The sequence below is a fragment of the Hemicordylus capensis genome, chromosome 1, assembly GCF_027244095.1.
Source record: "Hemicordylus capensis ecotype Gifberg chromosome 1, rHemCap1.1.pri, whole genome shotgun sequence".
NCBI classification, from domain to species: Eukaryota; Metazoa; Chordata; class Lepidosauria; order Squamata; family Cordylidae; genus Hemicordylus; species Hemicordylus capensis.
Genome location: NC_069657.1, coordinates 277169967 through 277186911, shown reverse-complemented (window position 1 = coordinate 277186911; position 16945 = coordinate 277169967). Strand labels below are relative to the sequence as shown.

Here is a 16945-nt window from a genome sequence, read left to right as displayed (position 1 = left end):
ACATGCGGGGTGTGTGTGGTATCATTATTGCTTTTCCATTTATCCTCCTATAAATAATTTATCCCTCTCAAATTTATCAATTTATCCCCCTTTAAAGAATTTATCCCCCCCTTATTTTGAAGGGGATCAATATTCAATTTATCCCCCTCTAAATAAGTGGTAGCACAACTTATTTCTTCCAAGCAATGATGGTGAAATATTTATGACTGAAGTCGAACCCTGTTATTCATGCAGGTTCCGTTCTCCTCTACGACCGCAGATAATGGAACCGTGGATAACGAAGCATTAAGTTAATGGGGATGGTAAGGGTGTGTGTGCCTGGATGCTGCAAAGAAGTGGGGAGAACACCAGAAATAAAGTGCCCTACTGTGCTTCACGGATCTGCAGCTGTCCTGCAATGCCCCCCAAATGCCCCAAATCTGCTATTTTTCGTGGGAGAAGAACTTTTTAAACAAATGAGCCATAAAATGGCTACTTTGCTTAACATGGTGGCCAGAAATGACCTTGCAAGTCATTTCCAGACACACAAAAACCAGAGACATGAAAGTTTCCCCCTGTGTATGCCGGGGTCAGGTGTCAATTACCTGACCGCAGATACACAGAACCATGGATGTTAGATCTGCGAATGGCGAGGTTCACCTGTATTAGACTGGTTTAGATATTAGAGAACAATTATTTCAGTTTTAGAAATGTTACATAGAGAATACTGTGGGGCACTACAGATAATTGCTTCAAAAATGTGGCCTTTTAATCTGATTGCTGTAAAAGAAGGAAGGCACATTTTTCAAATTATTATTGTTATTAGTATCACTTTAAGGATTACAAAGGCACAAAGAAAAACATACACTCCTTACCATCAAAAATAGATGAAGTGGGGATATTTTTGCCTCTCTACCTCTATGCTTTTCTGGGCATACATTTTGTTTATAATTCTTACCCTGCCTTCCCTTGTTAAAAGAAGCACAAAGTGGCTTACAATGAACATAACTTAAAACAATGACGCACAATATCAAATACACACCTATACTAAATCCAGGAAAAACATTTAAATATTGTCTATACATAAATATTGTTGCTATATCATAAGATGTACCTAGGGATGGATGCATGCATAGGAGGAGCTTGGGTAGGAAGGCCTATGCAGTCACTAGGTCTACATGTGTATCCCCCTCTAATAATGTTTGCATTTATAGTGCAATACATACTAAATTCATAGCACATGCGAGGGGTTCCTGGGGAACCAGACAGGGTATTTTTGTGCTGAACTGCCATATTAGTTCAAGATGGTGGCCACTCAAACTACTGTTTAGGCAACATTCTTCTGTAATTCATGTGCCAACAGTTGGATACAAACCAAATTGACAGCGAATGAGAGGGCGTCCTATGAAAGAGTCATCATGTTACATAAGCACATAGTAAGCCCCATTTGTTCCACATAGTATGATGGCAACCCCATGCACCCTTCCTGAGCATGTCTTACTGAACTCAATGGAATTTACTTCTGAGCAGACATGCATAGGATTCTGCTGTTAATCTCGAAAAATTGTAACACACTACTCAGGTACAAAATATTTTAATTGTAGCTGTTTGGTATATGCAGCAATCTACACTAAACAACTGTAGACCTGTTACTGAATAAAAGAAATTTAAGTTAATTGATTAAGACAATTAATGGATTAAATCAGCATGGATAAGTATATAGATAAAAAGGCTCAATGGTAAAAAGAAAGAGAAAAAGGATTCTTTTAGTTTTATGATATGTATTATGAAACCATTATGTTTTGAATCATTCTACAAAAAACAAAAGGCAGCATGAAATTCCATAGAGTGTTCCAAGTCATTCCACATAAGGCTACAAGTAGAACTTAACTAGTAACAGCCACATACCTGGTCATTTTGTTCCCATTCTCCTTGTTGTTTAAGAGAGGGAATTCCCCAGATAGTCAATTTTCCTGAGAAGTGAATAGCTGCTAGACGAGTGCCATCCAAAGAAAGGCTCATTTTGAAGACACCATCCTGCAGTGTTTCAATCAGTGATTTAAAAAAACACAACCAAAACACTATGTCAACTTAATGATTCAGCAGCAATGTTTCTTTTCATGTTAATACCGCCTTCCATTGCTTCTCTGCTTTAGTGACCATAACTAACAATGAGGGCTCATCAGCTCCCAAATGTCAAGCATCCATCCCCTAAGTTTGCTCTGAATCCATGCCAAAGGGTTCTAGAGCCAAATGAGTAGTCTCAAATGAGACAAAAAAAATTACAGACTAAGTCCAGTTCCATAGCTCCCTCCAATCTCTGTGTTATGCATGAAGGGAAACCTCACTATTCGCGGACCCGAGTTCGAATCCCCATTCAACCATGAAACTCATTGGGGGACTCCGAGCCAGTCATCTTATCTCTCAGCCTAACCTACCTCACAGGGTTGTGGTGAGGATAAAATAACTATGTACCGCACTCTGAGATCCTCGGAGAAAGAGCAGGATATAAATGTAATAAACAAACAAACAAACAAACATCTCTGTTTTTGCATATCCGTGGTTGTCTAATTGACACCCAATTTCATTATCCATGGATACTAAAGGGTTAAAGCCCATATATCCACAGTTCCTAGTTTGAGTAAGATGTGGCACAGGGGAGCTGCTGGTGGAGGGGGGAGTCAGCAGAAATTCTGCCCTCCTTGCATGAGTTGAAATGACATTCTGTTTGCACAAAACACTAGTTAGAATGAACCCATCACATTCTTGCCTGCACCAAGAGTCACAAATGAAACTGAAATAGTTCTAATTCATTTTCTGTTGCAGAAGTTGTGATGTGCAAAACTGTAGCTGTTCAATGGGAGATTTGTGGAATACCACAAAGGTTCTATCCCATCAGTTTTTGCTATACAGGTGGACCTTGTTATCCACAGGGGCTCAATTTCCACCAATTTCTGTGGATAATGCAACAGCAGATAGCAAGACTTGAAGTCAATGGGAACTGCGGGGTTAGGTTCCTGGAGATTAAAAAAATAACAAAGCAGCAATTAAAAAACCAAACCAGAAATAAGTGAATTATAGTACCATGCCATGCTTTGTAGGTGTCCAGCAATGCCCTCCAAACAGCCTTTGGCTGGGGATTAGGGCAGCTGTCGTCAACAATATCTGAGAATCTCTGTTAGAGGGAACACTGGTTGCGGCCACTATAGCCTGACCATGGATTCGCAAAACCATGGGTGCAGGGACCACGGATGACAAGGTCCACCTGTACTTCAGGAGCATCTGTGCAAGATCATTCAAAGCTTTGGTTTATCATTACACCAAAGACACCAATACTATTTTTATTTTCCATCAGATACAAGAGCAGCAGTTTCCTTCCTAAAGCACTAACTGATAGCTGGGATAGGCTGAACAACAGAAGCGATTGCGGCTGGATATACTTCAACACCGTAGTGCAGTGTGTATCTGTGCAACTAGTGTTGCATAGAAGTACATAGTGATGACACACACATACAGGGAATACATTACCTGTTCCCTTCCTTGTCTGCTGTAAAATTTGAAATTTACCATCTTGAACAGTGATCTTCTCTTGGCCTGTTAAACAAAACCATGCAAAGCTCACATTAGTTTTCTTTCTCAAAAGCTAACACAAACTAAAGGAATAGTGAATTGGCAGTAAAAATAGGTGTGAAATTTTCAAAAAGTTGCTCACATTTTTAGCCGTATGCATGCCAGAATAGGAATCTTTAGTCATTATTATAGCAAACCTCTCAAGCGCATTCTATTCTCCGCAAAATAGATAAGGCAAAATATGGATGGACTTTTCTTTTGCTTTCTTTGGGCCAAGAGAAGAGGATAGACCTTCCAGACAAAATGGAGGCAGAGCAGGGCACATAATGCCACTTCTATAGCAACCATACTGGTTTCCTATTGCACTTCTAGCACAGTTTATTGTGCTGGCTTTGTCCTACAAACCCTTCTGACTTCCATCTAGCATATCTTAAAGACTGCTTCCTCCTGTCAAGCAGTGAAGAGTACCCTGCCAAGTTTGCTATCCATATGGCAAGCCCAGGCAACAAGAACATGTAGCAAAGTGTTTTGAAAATAGGACTCCCACAACCATCAGGCTCCCTTTATTCTGGAGACCTGCAGAAGTCCCAGCTTTTTTAATGTGTTATGTGTTTTCTAATCTCATGTTTTTATGTTGTGTTGTAAGAGAACAATTTATGGGGCGCCTAACAAAGTTTATTATTTATTTATTTATATTATTATTTTAAAATAATTATAATTATCTGAAAATAAATACATAATTTTTTAGAAACATTCTAAATATTGCTTTATATGACTTTTTCCTGACAGTTTAAAGTGCCTCTTTTGTGAGCATACATGTTCAGGCAGTTTTCCACACAAAACACATTCTTCCTCCTGATCTATGTGCCTTTTAAGCTATTGTACTTGGGGGTTTTATTAGTCTAATTTCCAGTAGGCTTATGAGATGACCCAGCATTGTGTGTGTGTGTCCGTCCATGTATGTGTGTCCATCAGGTACAGTTGTAGAGACACATAGGGACACCTCTATGGTATAGTATGTGATGATGTCATCCACCCTGATCCAAGATGGCAGCCATGTGAACCTTTGAGGTGCAAGTGGGCTAACTCGTGAACTGCCTAACCGATTTGAACCAAATTTGCTACAACTGTAGAGACACATAGGGATGCCCAAAGGGTGTGGTGTGTGATGAAGTTATCCATTCCAATTCACGATGGTGGCCACGTGAACATCTGAGGCACAAACAAGCTAATTTGTGGACTGTCTAACCAATTTAAACCAAATTAGGAACAGCTGCAGTGAGTGACACACAGGGACACCTCAATGGCAGAGGCAGAGTTTGTGAAGATGTCATCCACACCAATTCAAGATGGCGGAACCATAAACCTCTGAGGCACAAGTGAGGTAACTTGTGAACCGCTTAACTGATTTGAACCAAATTTGCTACAGCTGTTGGGACACCTCAGCGGCGAAGACTGTGATGATGTCATCCACCCCAATTCAAGATAGTGGACATGTAAACTTTGGAGATGCAAGTGCACTAACGTGTGGACAGTCTAACCAATTTGAACCAAATTTGCTACAGCTGAATGGTCTCATAGGGATGCCCCAATAGTGTAGTCTGTGAAAATGTCACCCACCCCGATCCAAGATGGCAGATGCATAAACCTTTGAGGCACAAGTGCACTAACTTGAGGACTGCCTAACTGATTGGAACCAAATTTGGAACAGCTGTAGTGAGTGACACACAGGGACACCTCAATGGTGCCGTTTGTAATGATGACATCCATCCTGATCCAAGATGGTGGACACAGGAACATTTGAGGCGCAAGAGATCTAACCTGTGGACCTCGATTTGCACCAAATTTAACCCAGATATAGAGACAGTGAAAGGAAAGTAGGATGATTTCTTCTTACTAGAACAACTTGTTAGAAATGGGGATAACGAACAAAATTTAGAGGTTCAGGAGGATTAGAATATCCTAGAACTGAAAGAAAGCGGGTCCTTCACTAGCAGTTTCCGCCATGATTTCTGGGCATTCCCCTCTCCCCTTGCCAAAGGTCCTGGGTCAGTTTTTGAGGAGAGGCAGGGAAGGTACCTCATGCTTGCACACACTGTACTAGTGGCAGACTCTGGATGCTACCCCAAGTAAATATAATAAATACTGTACAGTATAGGAGGGAAGCAGTGTACATGAAACTGGTTATAGTATCAAAAAGATAGAAGGCAACTCCACAGCACTGAATTGGTTAAAAAGCTGCTGTTATGTGCCTTCTTAATGGTTCTTATAAAAATTGTAAATGCACTCAAATGTTACTTACAGTCCCAATATCACCTTCATAACTGGTAAGCTGCTTGTAATAAGGTGATCCTGAAAGAACTCTCCATGCCGATAAGCCACAACTACTTGCTTTAGACACTCCCGTTCCATCATCCTCTGTTTCATAGCCACCTATAATCAAGAGTCTATCACAACAAGATTATATAAAGTTTAGTTTGATATTTGTTAATTTATAAAGTTTGCTTTGTAACAATGAGTAATTCTCATTTTAAAAAGAACCTCAGCACTTCCCATCTGTGGTAATTTGACACACAGTGAATTACTTACATTACACTTAATAATTATGTCACTTAGACATATCAAATCCCATTACATATTTACTATTAAAGATGCAAAAACGTTACTCAGAGCAAGGGGAAGAAATCATCAAGTTTTTAAGCATGTAGTTCAGCTAACAGGCTATTTTTCAAAATAAATTGCCTGATTCCCCCCCCCCCCAAACTCTCATATATATAAAAAATAAAATGGTATTCGAACAAACAAGGTACTCAAAGAAAACATGGAATGGAAAGGAAAGCTAGATTACTCACCTATGATTTAAGTCGGCAAGACATTGCCACCTAGTGGCTAAGATATGTATGAAGTTCTTTTGTGTTTTGTTTTTTAAGTCAAATGAATGTTTCCCTAGGGTTACTAATAACTGGACACCTCAAAATGACCCCCAAAATGTTGAGCTCTGCCAGTGAAAAATGTCATGTTTGGCTTAATAAAGGAATTGCATCCTTATTTATTTATCTTTTAACCATTGTGCAGAACAGAACTTATGTTATTTTAATTCATCATTTTGATTCAAGAAGAAACTGGTAACAAGCTGGTCATGAGACTTAATGTGCCACTTTTAAAAACTTGCAATAGCTCTAAAACTACATTTTTTAAAGAAACTATATTTCTAGCCATCACAATTAATGAAGTGTCTGAAAACATGAATCATGAATAGAATGATATGAGTGGACAAGCAAGATCAAAAATCTCACTCTCATTTAGCAGAGATATTGTTAAATCAAAAGAATGGATGAAAAATCCATCCTTGCTTCTCCCATGCCTCTTTTAAAGGCCAGGTGATATGTGCTCCTGTGAAAGGAGCAAACTACACAATCTGGAAAGAGGGGAACTTGCATGGAATGGGAGTGGAAATGAAAGAAGTGATTCACATGTGCATGCTTGTCCCTTGCCGAGAATGTGCATGGGTGAATGGGCCAAACATCTGTTACTGCAAATCATCCCAAAACAGAGCTTTTCAGTGAAGCCTGCTCGCACATTCAGCAGTTGTCATGTGATGTAGAAACAGAGGATGGCTTGGCCCAATGCCAGATCTGGAAAAGCCCTTTAGCAGGTCTACGTTTTGAGACTTGTCAGTGATAGAATCCTCTCTGCCACCTAAAAAGCCGGGATAACAACAAAGGCAGGACAGTACAGAATCTAGACGTACCTTGCCCTAGCTATCAATCTGGCTTTTCAAACAGTAGTAGCTCACTCCCACTCCAACTTCAACAGCAAAGTACTTCACTTCTATATTATTTTCTTGGCCTCTTGTAGCAATTAGCCCTCCCTTACCCTAAAGAGTGAAAAGGGAGTGAACTCTGTCCTGACTGACAGGCAGTGACCTCTGGGGGGGGATCAATCACTCAGCACACAGTGGGAGGGACCTAGAGGGCCTTGCAGCAGGAAGAAAAGTGTGATTTTGTTGGCAGAAGGAACTAGGAGGGAGATGAGAGAGGACAGGCAGCTTAGTGAGGAGCTTTTGCTGCTTCATGGTCAAAGCTAGCCTGAAGAATTCTCTCATGGAAGGACATCTGCAGATCCCTGAGAGTCAGGGGTGCAGGAAGCTTGAAATCTCTCCTGGAGTTTTGGGTGAGTTTCAAGGCGGAAGGAAGCCAGGGCTTTGGGGCTTCTGAAGGGTTTAGTGAGGGAACAGTTTGTTAACTCACGCTAGATTTCTTTCTTTTTGTGCTTTGCAAATCCTTACAACTGGTCTATTGGGTTTTATCTGTAACGTAACAAAGAAGCTCTAGCCTGCACCCTTTCTATCCATCCAGGGGTGTGCAAAAGTCTCTGTAACCTTTAAAAGCCCTTTTAAAGGTCCCTCTGTCACCTGTTTCTTGCAACAGGGGTGCTTTTTGAAGTATTCTTGCAAGTACTGAGTGTTTGTGTTACCTGTAACTAAAAGCTGAGAGAGCCTCAAACTGAAGCAGTGTGTAGTATTTTGAATAGTTTTTCTCTTTTTGTTCTTTGTATTTTACCTGCCTCTGAGTTGATTTTTTTTAACTCAAGAAAAGAGGTTTTACTCTGGTGCAAACATGCCTCAATGTTAATTGCTTAGCTTGCCTACCAAGTTTTCTCACCATGTGGAAGCTGCATGGAGTGAACTGTCCTGACTGACAGGCAGTGACCTCTGGGGGGATCAATCACTCAATTTTTCCATTGGAAAAGAGAAGGACAGTTTTCCTGGAATTTCACCCACACTTGGGGGGGAGTAAAGAGTGGGTGTGGTGACAGTGATTGATCTGAGTTTTAAAGGAACATCCTTTCTTGAGCAAACATGGAGGAAATGATTCAGCATTTTTCTTCCCCCCATATGGGCTTGCTCTGAGACAAAGGCTGGGCTTAAATTCTCTACACCTCTTCAATGGGAATTCAACAACTAACCCTTTGATTTATCCACGCATCAAGAAGAAACACAGTAGCTATCCCACCTTGTGACTCCACCAATTAAGGGTGCATGGAGAATGCTGCCTGAAAACAAACAAGCAAGCTTTCCACCAACCATTTCTATTCATGACAGATGTTCTATTGTAATGCAAAATTATCCATCCTCTCTCTTTCAGGTTGCCTGGAGGGAGCAACAGTACACAAGTACTGTGCTTTCTAGCAATAATTTAAGTACTGTCTAGGTCTAACTATAGCAAAAGAGAAAGGTCTGTCAGGAAACAACCAGAACAATAAAGTGGCAGCATAAATAGCTCTGACAAAAGGGATGACTCCAAGGTGAAGTGAGCATTCCCAGAAAATAGTTCCCCACTCCCCCTTTCACTTCCCTATCCATTAAACTGGAACTTTGTAGCAAAGTGTCAAACAATACAGGCATCATATATTATGGTCCTAGAGCCTGAGTAAGTTATTTTCAAAAAGGTTCTATTGTTTAAATAAGTCTCACTCACTCCTCTTTCCCAGAACAAGAAGCAGAAGCGAGGTAGGTAGGAGACCTCTCCAGCCTCCCAGAAGCCAGGCCAACTCCTTCATTTCTTTCCTGGCCACAAAATGGGCTGCATGAGATCATGTATTATTATTATTACTACTACTACTACCACTACTACTACTACTCATTCAATTTCTATACTTCCCTTTCAAAAATGACTCAGGGCAGTTTACACAGAGAAATAAATTAAATAAATTAAATAAATTAAATAAATGTATAGTGTATGGGGGCGGAGTGCAGGGTCATCTCCCCTGCAATTTACAGCTAGCCTGATACTGACCTCTCTCCCTACCCCAGTCTTCCCTGTTACATGGACAGGAAGAGACACCTAGCCTGGAAAGCAGATTGGAAGAGTTGGCTTAATTCAACGGTTGTATTTTCTAAGAGAAATCTGGCCCATTTTCTGAATAAGTTTGAAAATTTAAGGAAAGCATCATTAATAAGGTAAATAAACTAACAATTATCTTACCTCTACAAGTATTTATACACTTATTTATATCTACTGTTTTAATAGTTTACATTTTAATCTGTAAGCCACCCAGAGATTTGTATGAGAGGTGCAATATAAATGCAAATAAATATCTAGTGTCTAGTAAAATCTTTGCTCCCCTAATAACATTCTTTGCCACCCCTCTGCTCTCGCAAACTAGTTGTTCTGGAGTCACCTCTGTCTGACAAGAACTGCTTTTCTTAAATCTCCATCAGCACAAATATGTTCCTATAGATTTTGGAATATCCACCCTGTATAACAATGGTTCTCAAAACTGGGGGCAGCCCCCATCGCCTCCAAGGGAAGACAAGACACAGAAAATGCAGAAGAGCAGAAGAGCACAAGACACTGAATGCAAAAGAGTGCTATAGTTTGAGGGAGGGAAGAAGGCCAGAGGCACTGTGCTTCCAGCAACAGACATAAAGTAGGGACCTATAGGACCATTCTTTCCCTCTTAGCTCCTTCCCTGTCTGGCTGACCAGGAAAGAAGACTTTATTATTCATTCATTCATTCAATTTCTATACCACCCTTCCAAAAATGACTCAGGGCGGTTTACACAGAGAAATAATAAATAAATAAGTTGGATAAGTTGGATTTTGTTGTTGCTGTTCTCCAACACCTGTGCGGATTAATGCCCCATACCACACTTATGTGGGAGGATGCTGTGCATTCACATGCCAAAGAAATGGCAACCATTGGGTTGAAGGGTTCTAGAAGCAGAGCAAGTTTAGCCCAAGTTCAAAGCATCCAAGTTCAATACAGTAGCATATACTCCAACATTATATTTTCAGGACAGATGAAATTTAGTGACAGCTAGAATAAAGTTGACATATCAAGTTAGAAGGTGGGGGGAAAACATTTTCACTGAACTAAGAGAGGCATATATCACCGCAGCACATACTTAACATTTTAAGCAACTCTTCACAGAGCTGGCAAAATGCAGCACATAACAGAAGGAACTATACCAAGATGAAGAGAGACGCTATCAAAAGTTCCACCGAGAGCCATAGAAAAGGTCTGGACTCGCCTCATAAATTATTAACTTTTTAAGGACTGGACAAGAGACTCAATAAAGAGAAAGTTGACAGGTAGCCTGAGGCCATCAACAATCCAGATATTATGAGTCAGATACACTGAGATTTCTATGCCACGAGTGAGCAATAGCTTAGCCAATGGGGGCGGGGGATAGTGCAAAGCAATGCATATATTTATTTCCTCTCCATTTCTCTGCTTCCCACAAAAGAATCAAGTTTTACACTGCCAAGAGTATTCAAACTGTACTCTCCTTACCAGGAGCGTAGCAAGGTTGTAGTGGGCCCAGCCAGAGACAAGATTTTAAAAATGCCCCCGCCCCCACTCACTGAAGTTCAGCTCATGAAGTAAAGAAATCTTAATGAGGCTGAATAGTGGTACGATGCAAGTCATTTAATGGTACTAGAGAAAGACATGGTGCTCTGGTAGCTCCAGGTCTTAACTCTCACATCAATTTCAAATACAACTGAAGGAAGCCTGGGCGGGTTTGCGGCCGAGGGAGTCAGTCATGTGACTTGCCTCTGGGGGCCCCCCAAGGCAGTGGGCCCCCAGACAACTGTCTCCCCTTGCCCTATTAGTTACACCCCTGCTCCTTACTGAACTATATGAGACAAGTACATGAACACACATGGTTGCCTTTCCTTGATGCTTACATATAGTTACCAAAAAAATTGTTTTAAATATTTTATTTGAGTTCCATGTGCACCATATTTAATCATAAAGCCTTTACTTTGCATGTGAATGCCTACCCAGACTCATTATCTTGACCATCCCATTCCCCTCCCCTATGAATCCCGCACCTGGAAGCATCTCCCATCAATTTGCCAGGCATCAGAGAATCAAGCAGAAGTGACTATTCTTTCAGACACAACCAACATCCACATAAATGTTACACTTTTCTTTATGCATATGAAGATTGCAGTTCTGGTGTGCACACATTAATATTTATAAGCTGCTTTACAAAAAGGATTCTCAAAGTGTTATAAATGCATGCATACACTCCCCCCACCCACCCCACAATCGGTTTGGGACACAGCAGCCCACTCTGTTCTACAGCAATTGGCTCTGAAGAGTTGAGGCCATGAGTACAGCGATTCACTGAGCAGAGGTCCCAGAGGGTTCTGCAACTTCACTGCACAGTCCTTTTCAACTATGGTAACTATTCTATTGTCTATAAAACTGATCACTCTTCCACAGGTGACAATCCCCAGTACCAAACAATTAAAATCCTCATTTTAATATACAGTAAATCCTTTTAAACCTTACTTTAAATGACTTATCTAAGCAACCAACAGGCCAAAATGTTTACACTAATGTAGTCAATGATCTGTCAGTTAATAAAAAGAGGTCGAGCACGATTTACTGCTGGTAAGCCACCTAATGGCGCAGCAGAAAAGTGACTTGAACAGCAAGCCAGATGCTGTCAGTTCAAATCCCCACTGGTATGTTTCCCAGACTATATCAGACAGCAGCAATATAGGAATATGCTGAAAGGCATAATCTCATACTGTGTGGGAGATGGCAACGGTAAACCCCTCCTGTATATTCCACCAAAGGAAACCACAGGGCTCTGTGGGAGCCAGGAGTCTATACTGACTCGATAGCACACTTTAATGTAACTTTGGCTACCAATACATACAAGAAATGCAAGTGTTTGGGGCATATTGCTCTAAAAATGGGGAAACACAGTTAAAAGGAAGAGAGAGATGGAATTAATTTCCCACTCACTGACAGATTCAGAGCAGAGTTTTGTTTGTTCTTAAGAATTTAAAGATCCATTATCCATAAAGCCAAGAGACAATCCCTCATTTTAATTCTGGAATCAAAACAATTCTACTGAGGAAACATTCTCAGATATTGGCAATACAACAATTACTAATCAAGGAACTTTTCCCACTAGAGTTCTTCTTATTGAATATATGCATGCTTGGCTTTTTTGTTGTATATCTGTCCATGTTACCAGCTAGTTTAATAATTACAATTAACCATCTTCACAATTAAACATGAATACAGATTGCTATGTTGACTAAATATTATCAATTTTTACCAGGGCTGCAATATTTAGAGAAGTAATCACTCACATAAGAACATTTTGATCTATTAAAAAGGTACCTCTGATTCATCAACTAGCAGGCTTTAATATATATCTATATTGGGAAGGATCCAAACTAAGTTGTTTGTTTGTATACAGGTTCTGCTGTCCAGGTCAGCACAGACAAGAAGGTCAATGAAAATAGCTTTATTTTTTGGAGCTAGGCTAAGCAACACGCAACTAATATGCAGAAAGGACAACACAGGAAGAGGATCGAGCCTCAGCTTACACAAACCAACTTCAAAACACACCCACAGAGCATCAAAGGAAACTGGACTGCTATATAACAACCTTCATAATGGTACATTATAAATGTAACACAGTGTTGCCTCCTCTTAGAGGGAGGGTGGGAAAAGGCTTCTTCTGCAACGATGCCTGCTGTAACATACCATGACTCTGCTAACCGGGCAAAGAGACTGCTTTTTAAAAATGGTGACTGTCTCATATTATTATTATTATTTTTACATTTATATCCCGCTCTTCCTCCAAGGAGCCCAGGGCAGTGTACTACATACTTGAGTTTCTCCTCACAACAACCCTGTGAAGTAGGTTAGGCTGAGAGAGAAGTGACTGGCCCAGAGTCACCCAGCAAGTCTCATGGCTGAATGGGGATTTGAACTCGGGTCTCCCTGGTCCTAGTCCAGCACTCTGACCACTACACCACGCTGGCTCTATGATATTGATCAGAAGGAAAGCAATAATCTTCATATAATATTCTAAATCAGGCATCCCCAAACTGTGGCCCTCCAGATGTTGCTGAACTACAACTCCCAGCATCCCTAGAGATAATTTTTTGTGGCTGGGTATGCTGGAAGTCGTAGTTCAGCAACATCTGGAGGGCCGCAGTTTGGGGATGCCTGTTCTAAATAAAGAATATTCATTTTAGAATAACATCCCTCCAGTGGATGTTGCTTGGGTCTCTCTTCTTTTTCCTTTTTCAGCGGAAACTTTGATAAAGGGAACAATTTTCAGTTGTTGTCCTTCATAAACTGCTTTCTGAATTTTTTTTTCTGAAAAGCTGTATTACTGATATCATCTATAAACCAAGTAGATCTCCAGTCCTGTGCACACCTAGGCCAGATTCAGACAAAACATGAAACCAGAGGTCCATTCACTTCTGGTTTCACTAGCCAAATGTCTGGACCTGGGGAACTGGAGTTAAAAGGGAAAAAATGGACCCGCAGTTTACCTTTCTTAACTCCATTTGTTAAATTCAGTTTTCATTAAGTTACGCCACCATAAACTGCATTTTGGCGGTGACCAAGGTTTGTCTGATCCTGGAATTGCAGTTAGCCATTGTCTCAAACCAGAGTTGAGGGAGAAAGCTCCTCCCTCGCTCCAGCTGCTATTGGCTGTGCAGGCTGTCCTTCAGGAAAGACGGAAGCCCGCACAGCCATCTGCCCTACATCTCTCAGACTGCTCTCCTGTACGTCTGAACACAGATGGGAGAGCGCGCACAGGGTGGGGGTGGGGGGGGTGTTAGCACTGTATTTCATCTGAACCAGGCCATACTTAAGAATAAGTAATTCTTGTAGTGCCAAAACCAGGACTGGTATTATGTCTGAGCAGAGTCTCTACAGTTTTAAAGTACTAAAATCTATCAAATAAAATCCTTTGATGCAATGCATGGAACTATTTTAGTAAAGAAACACCTAATTTCCCCTAATATCACACACCCACCCCCGTCATTCTTGTCTAACTGCACAAAACCCTGACTTTTTATTATCCACCTGTCAAGTGTGCCTCACAATACGGTTTTGATTTCTTCAGAAATTACTAACAAGTTCAAATTGTGATAATATTATATTCTCATCAAGCGGTTAAAAAGGGAGCAGTGTACCAGTGACAGTATAATAAGTCTGTTCCGTGCATTCTCTAACATTGTAAAGTCTATTCGAAATTGGAATAGGTTTTTTGAGATGGCTTTTTAAAATGCTGTGCTTAATCTTCATAGAAATTCATAGCTAAAGAAAAAAACCTGATTCTATTCATAAGGATGCTTTCAGACATTATACAGTAAGTTGACCCAGGAGGAGTTAAGAGAACAGTATGTCTTCATAGAAATGTTGCAACTTCCTATATATTTCTAGGATCAAAGAAACGTTGTACAGTCTCATATGATGTGCACAATGAGTTTGCTGTTTACGTGATTTGGACGTGAAGGTGGACATCTTAACTTACAATTTCTATGCTTTTTAGTGTACGAGTGACTATATAAGTAACTGCACTCGGATTTCTTTGTTTTGAAAAAGCATTTCACTGAACAGGGGCAGGCATTAATTTCACTGTGGCTCTGTAATACTCAGCATCTGTGCATTGAACGAACATCACCATGTGCAAAAAGAGCAACATGCCAATCTGCAGCAACATCGGGAATCTCACACACAAACCCATGTGCCACACACCATATCGTGAATATTGTGTATGATACAATGTGTTTTTACGCAAGCAGACACAGCAACATGCCACATATATGCACTGTGGCACACCACATGGAAGCTTCTGCTTACATTCAACAGCTCCCTGCACCCCACAACAAGTACACTTTGCTGCAGTTTACACGATCGACCAGCTTACATGATCTACAAATTTCCCATTTTTGTTTGGGAAACAGGTTCCACCAGGGATGCTTCAATCCACTAAACAGATGCAAGCTGCAAGATTGCATCCTGAATTAATGTAAAAATGGAACTCTGAGATCCCTTAATGTTAGGAATACCTCAACCAGCTAGATAGAGGTACATCCTTGCAATACACTTGAATTGATGGCATAATCTAAACTGCCATTTAAAATACGCGTTTGGGGTTTTTGTTCAAATCATCTGATCCAAAGCAACATTTTAACACTGTTGTACTCAATGATTTTTCATGGGAATTTTCTGAAATTAGGTCAGATTATACTCCTCCCAAGGTAGATTCTCTGTGCTACATTTCCTGCAATTAGAAAAAAAAAAAATCCTGATTTTGTGAACAACTTTTTCAGGCTTTATCATGATAAAACACTGAACAATCCAAGCCTATGGAAGATGTTCACAAGTACAGTGCAGGCAAGCCTTGCCCCCTACACAGCATTCCTTAACCATGCCCCCCTTTGCTCTCCATGCATACAGTGTTCGCCTTCAGAAGCAAACACTCCTGGGAAGAGATCCTCCTCAGGATAAAAAACACTAAGTACCTAGTGTTCCCCGTTGTGAACCCTGTTGCCTATTAAGATCATCTGAAGAGGTCCGGTTACTGTTGCCGCCAATTCCTTTTGTGGGAGTAGGCCTTCTTTGTGGTTGCCCTAGGGCTTTGGAATGCACTCCCTGCTGAAATAAGAGCATCTCCTTCTCTGTTCGTTTTTATGAGAACACTGAAGACGTACCTGTTTTCCCAGGCTTTTAACAGAAATTTTAATTTTAATGTGTTTGTATCTATTGTGATTTTTATCCGTTTTATGAATTTTAAATGTTTTATATTTTACATTACTATGTTTTAATTTGTACAACACCTAGAGATTTCTATATCAGGTGATATAGAAATTCTAGATAGATAGATAGATAGATAGATAGATAGATAGATAGATAGATAGATAGATTCACTTCTCAAGCACCACATTTGTCTCTGCAGACAAACACTGTATACATGGAAAGCCAAGGGGGGCATGGTGCCTGCCAGCATCCTTCTGTGGGTGCTGTACCTAGGTGCACTTTACATGGTTTTGTAACACCTAAACAGGGCCCATCTCACCTTAACTATACAGGCCCCATATGCCTATATAAATTTCTCCCAGATAAATATATCGTGGTACTACAAGCGGATTCTGGACAACATGAACAACTGTATATCTTCCAGCTCCCCTACCCCTATTTCTGAAGAGCATACAATTGCTTTCTTAGGTCAGGAATTCAGCCCAGTGTTCTTATATATTTGTGTAATATGAAACAAGCTCCCAAAGGACATTAGACCTCCATGGAAAACCTGGGTGTCTGTGCACACATAAGGAGGGGGTGTCAGTGTGCCTCTGTGAATTCTTCACAGAGAGATCCACTGAACCTCATGATTGGATCTCTGTTAGTGGAGGCATTAGGTGGGCTTGCCCTCACAGCAAACACGGGACTCCAAATGTAGTGCTTTATTCCCCCACACAATATAAATGAGACACAGCTATTCTTCATGAGGAAGGAAGTTAAAGGAAAACTTGGCAGGGGAAGAACCTCCATTGCCCCCATCTGTATGAGATTTTTGTTTTCTGAAATACCAGCTGTGTGAGTCTCAATCCAG

The 16945-nt window shown here is 40.6% G+C and overlaps 1 protein-coding gene across 8 annotated transcripts in view; it reads right to left on the bottom strand.

Moving 5' to 3' along the window:
• The window catches only part of NBAS (NBAS subunit of NRZ tethering complex), a 304433-nt gene that overhangs the window by 265495 nt on the left and 21993 nt on the right, over positions 1–16945 (bottom strand). For 7 of the 8 annotated variants that reach the window (XR_008313691.1, XR_008313692.1, XR_008313694.1 and 4 more), the window contains 3 exons: positions 5852–5996; positions 3508–3573; positions 1888–2016 (listed from right to left, as the gene is read on the bottom strand). Coding sequence is in view for 5 of the 8 variants with exons in the window: in XM_053285448.1 (XP_053141423.1) it covers positions 1888–2016; positions 3508–3573; positions 5852–5996 (340 nt within the window). In the remaining 3 variants the exon portion in view is untranslated. Of the gene's footprint in view, positions 1–1887; positions 2017–3507; positions 3574–5851; positions 5997–13871; positions 14009–16945 lie in introns of those variants that run through there. The other variant, XM_053285450.1, reaches the window with a different exon arrangement.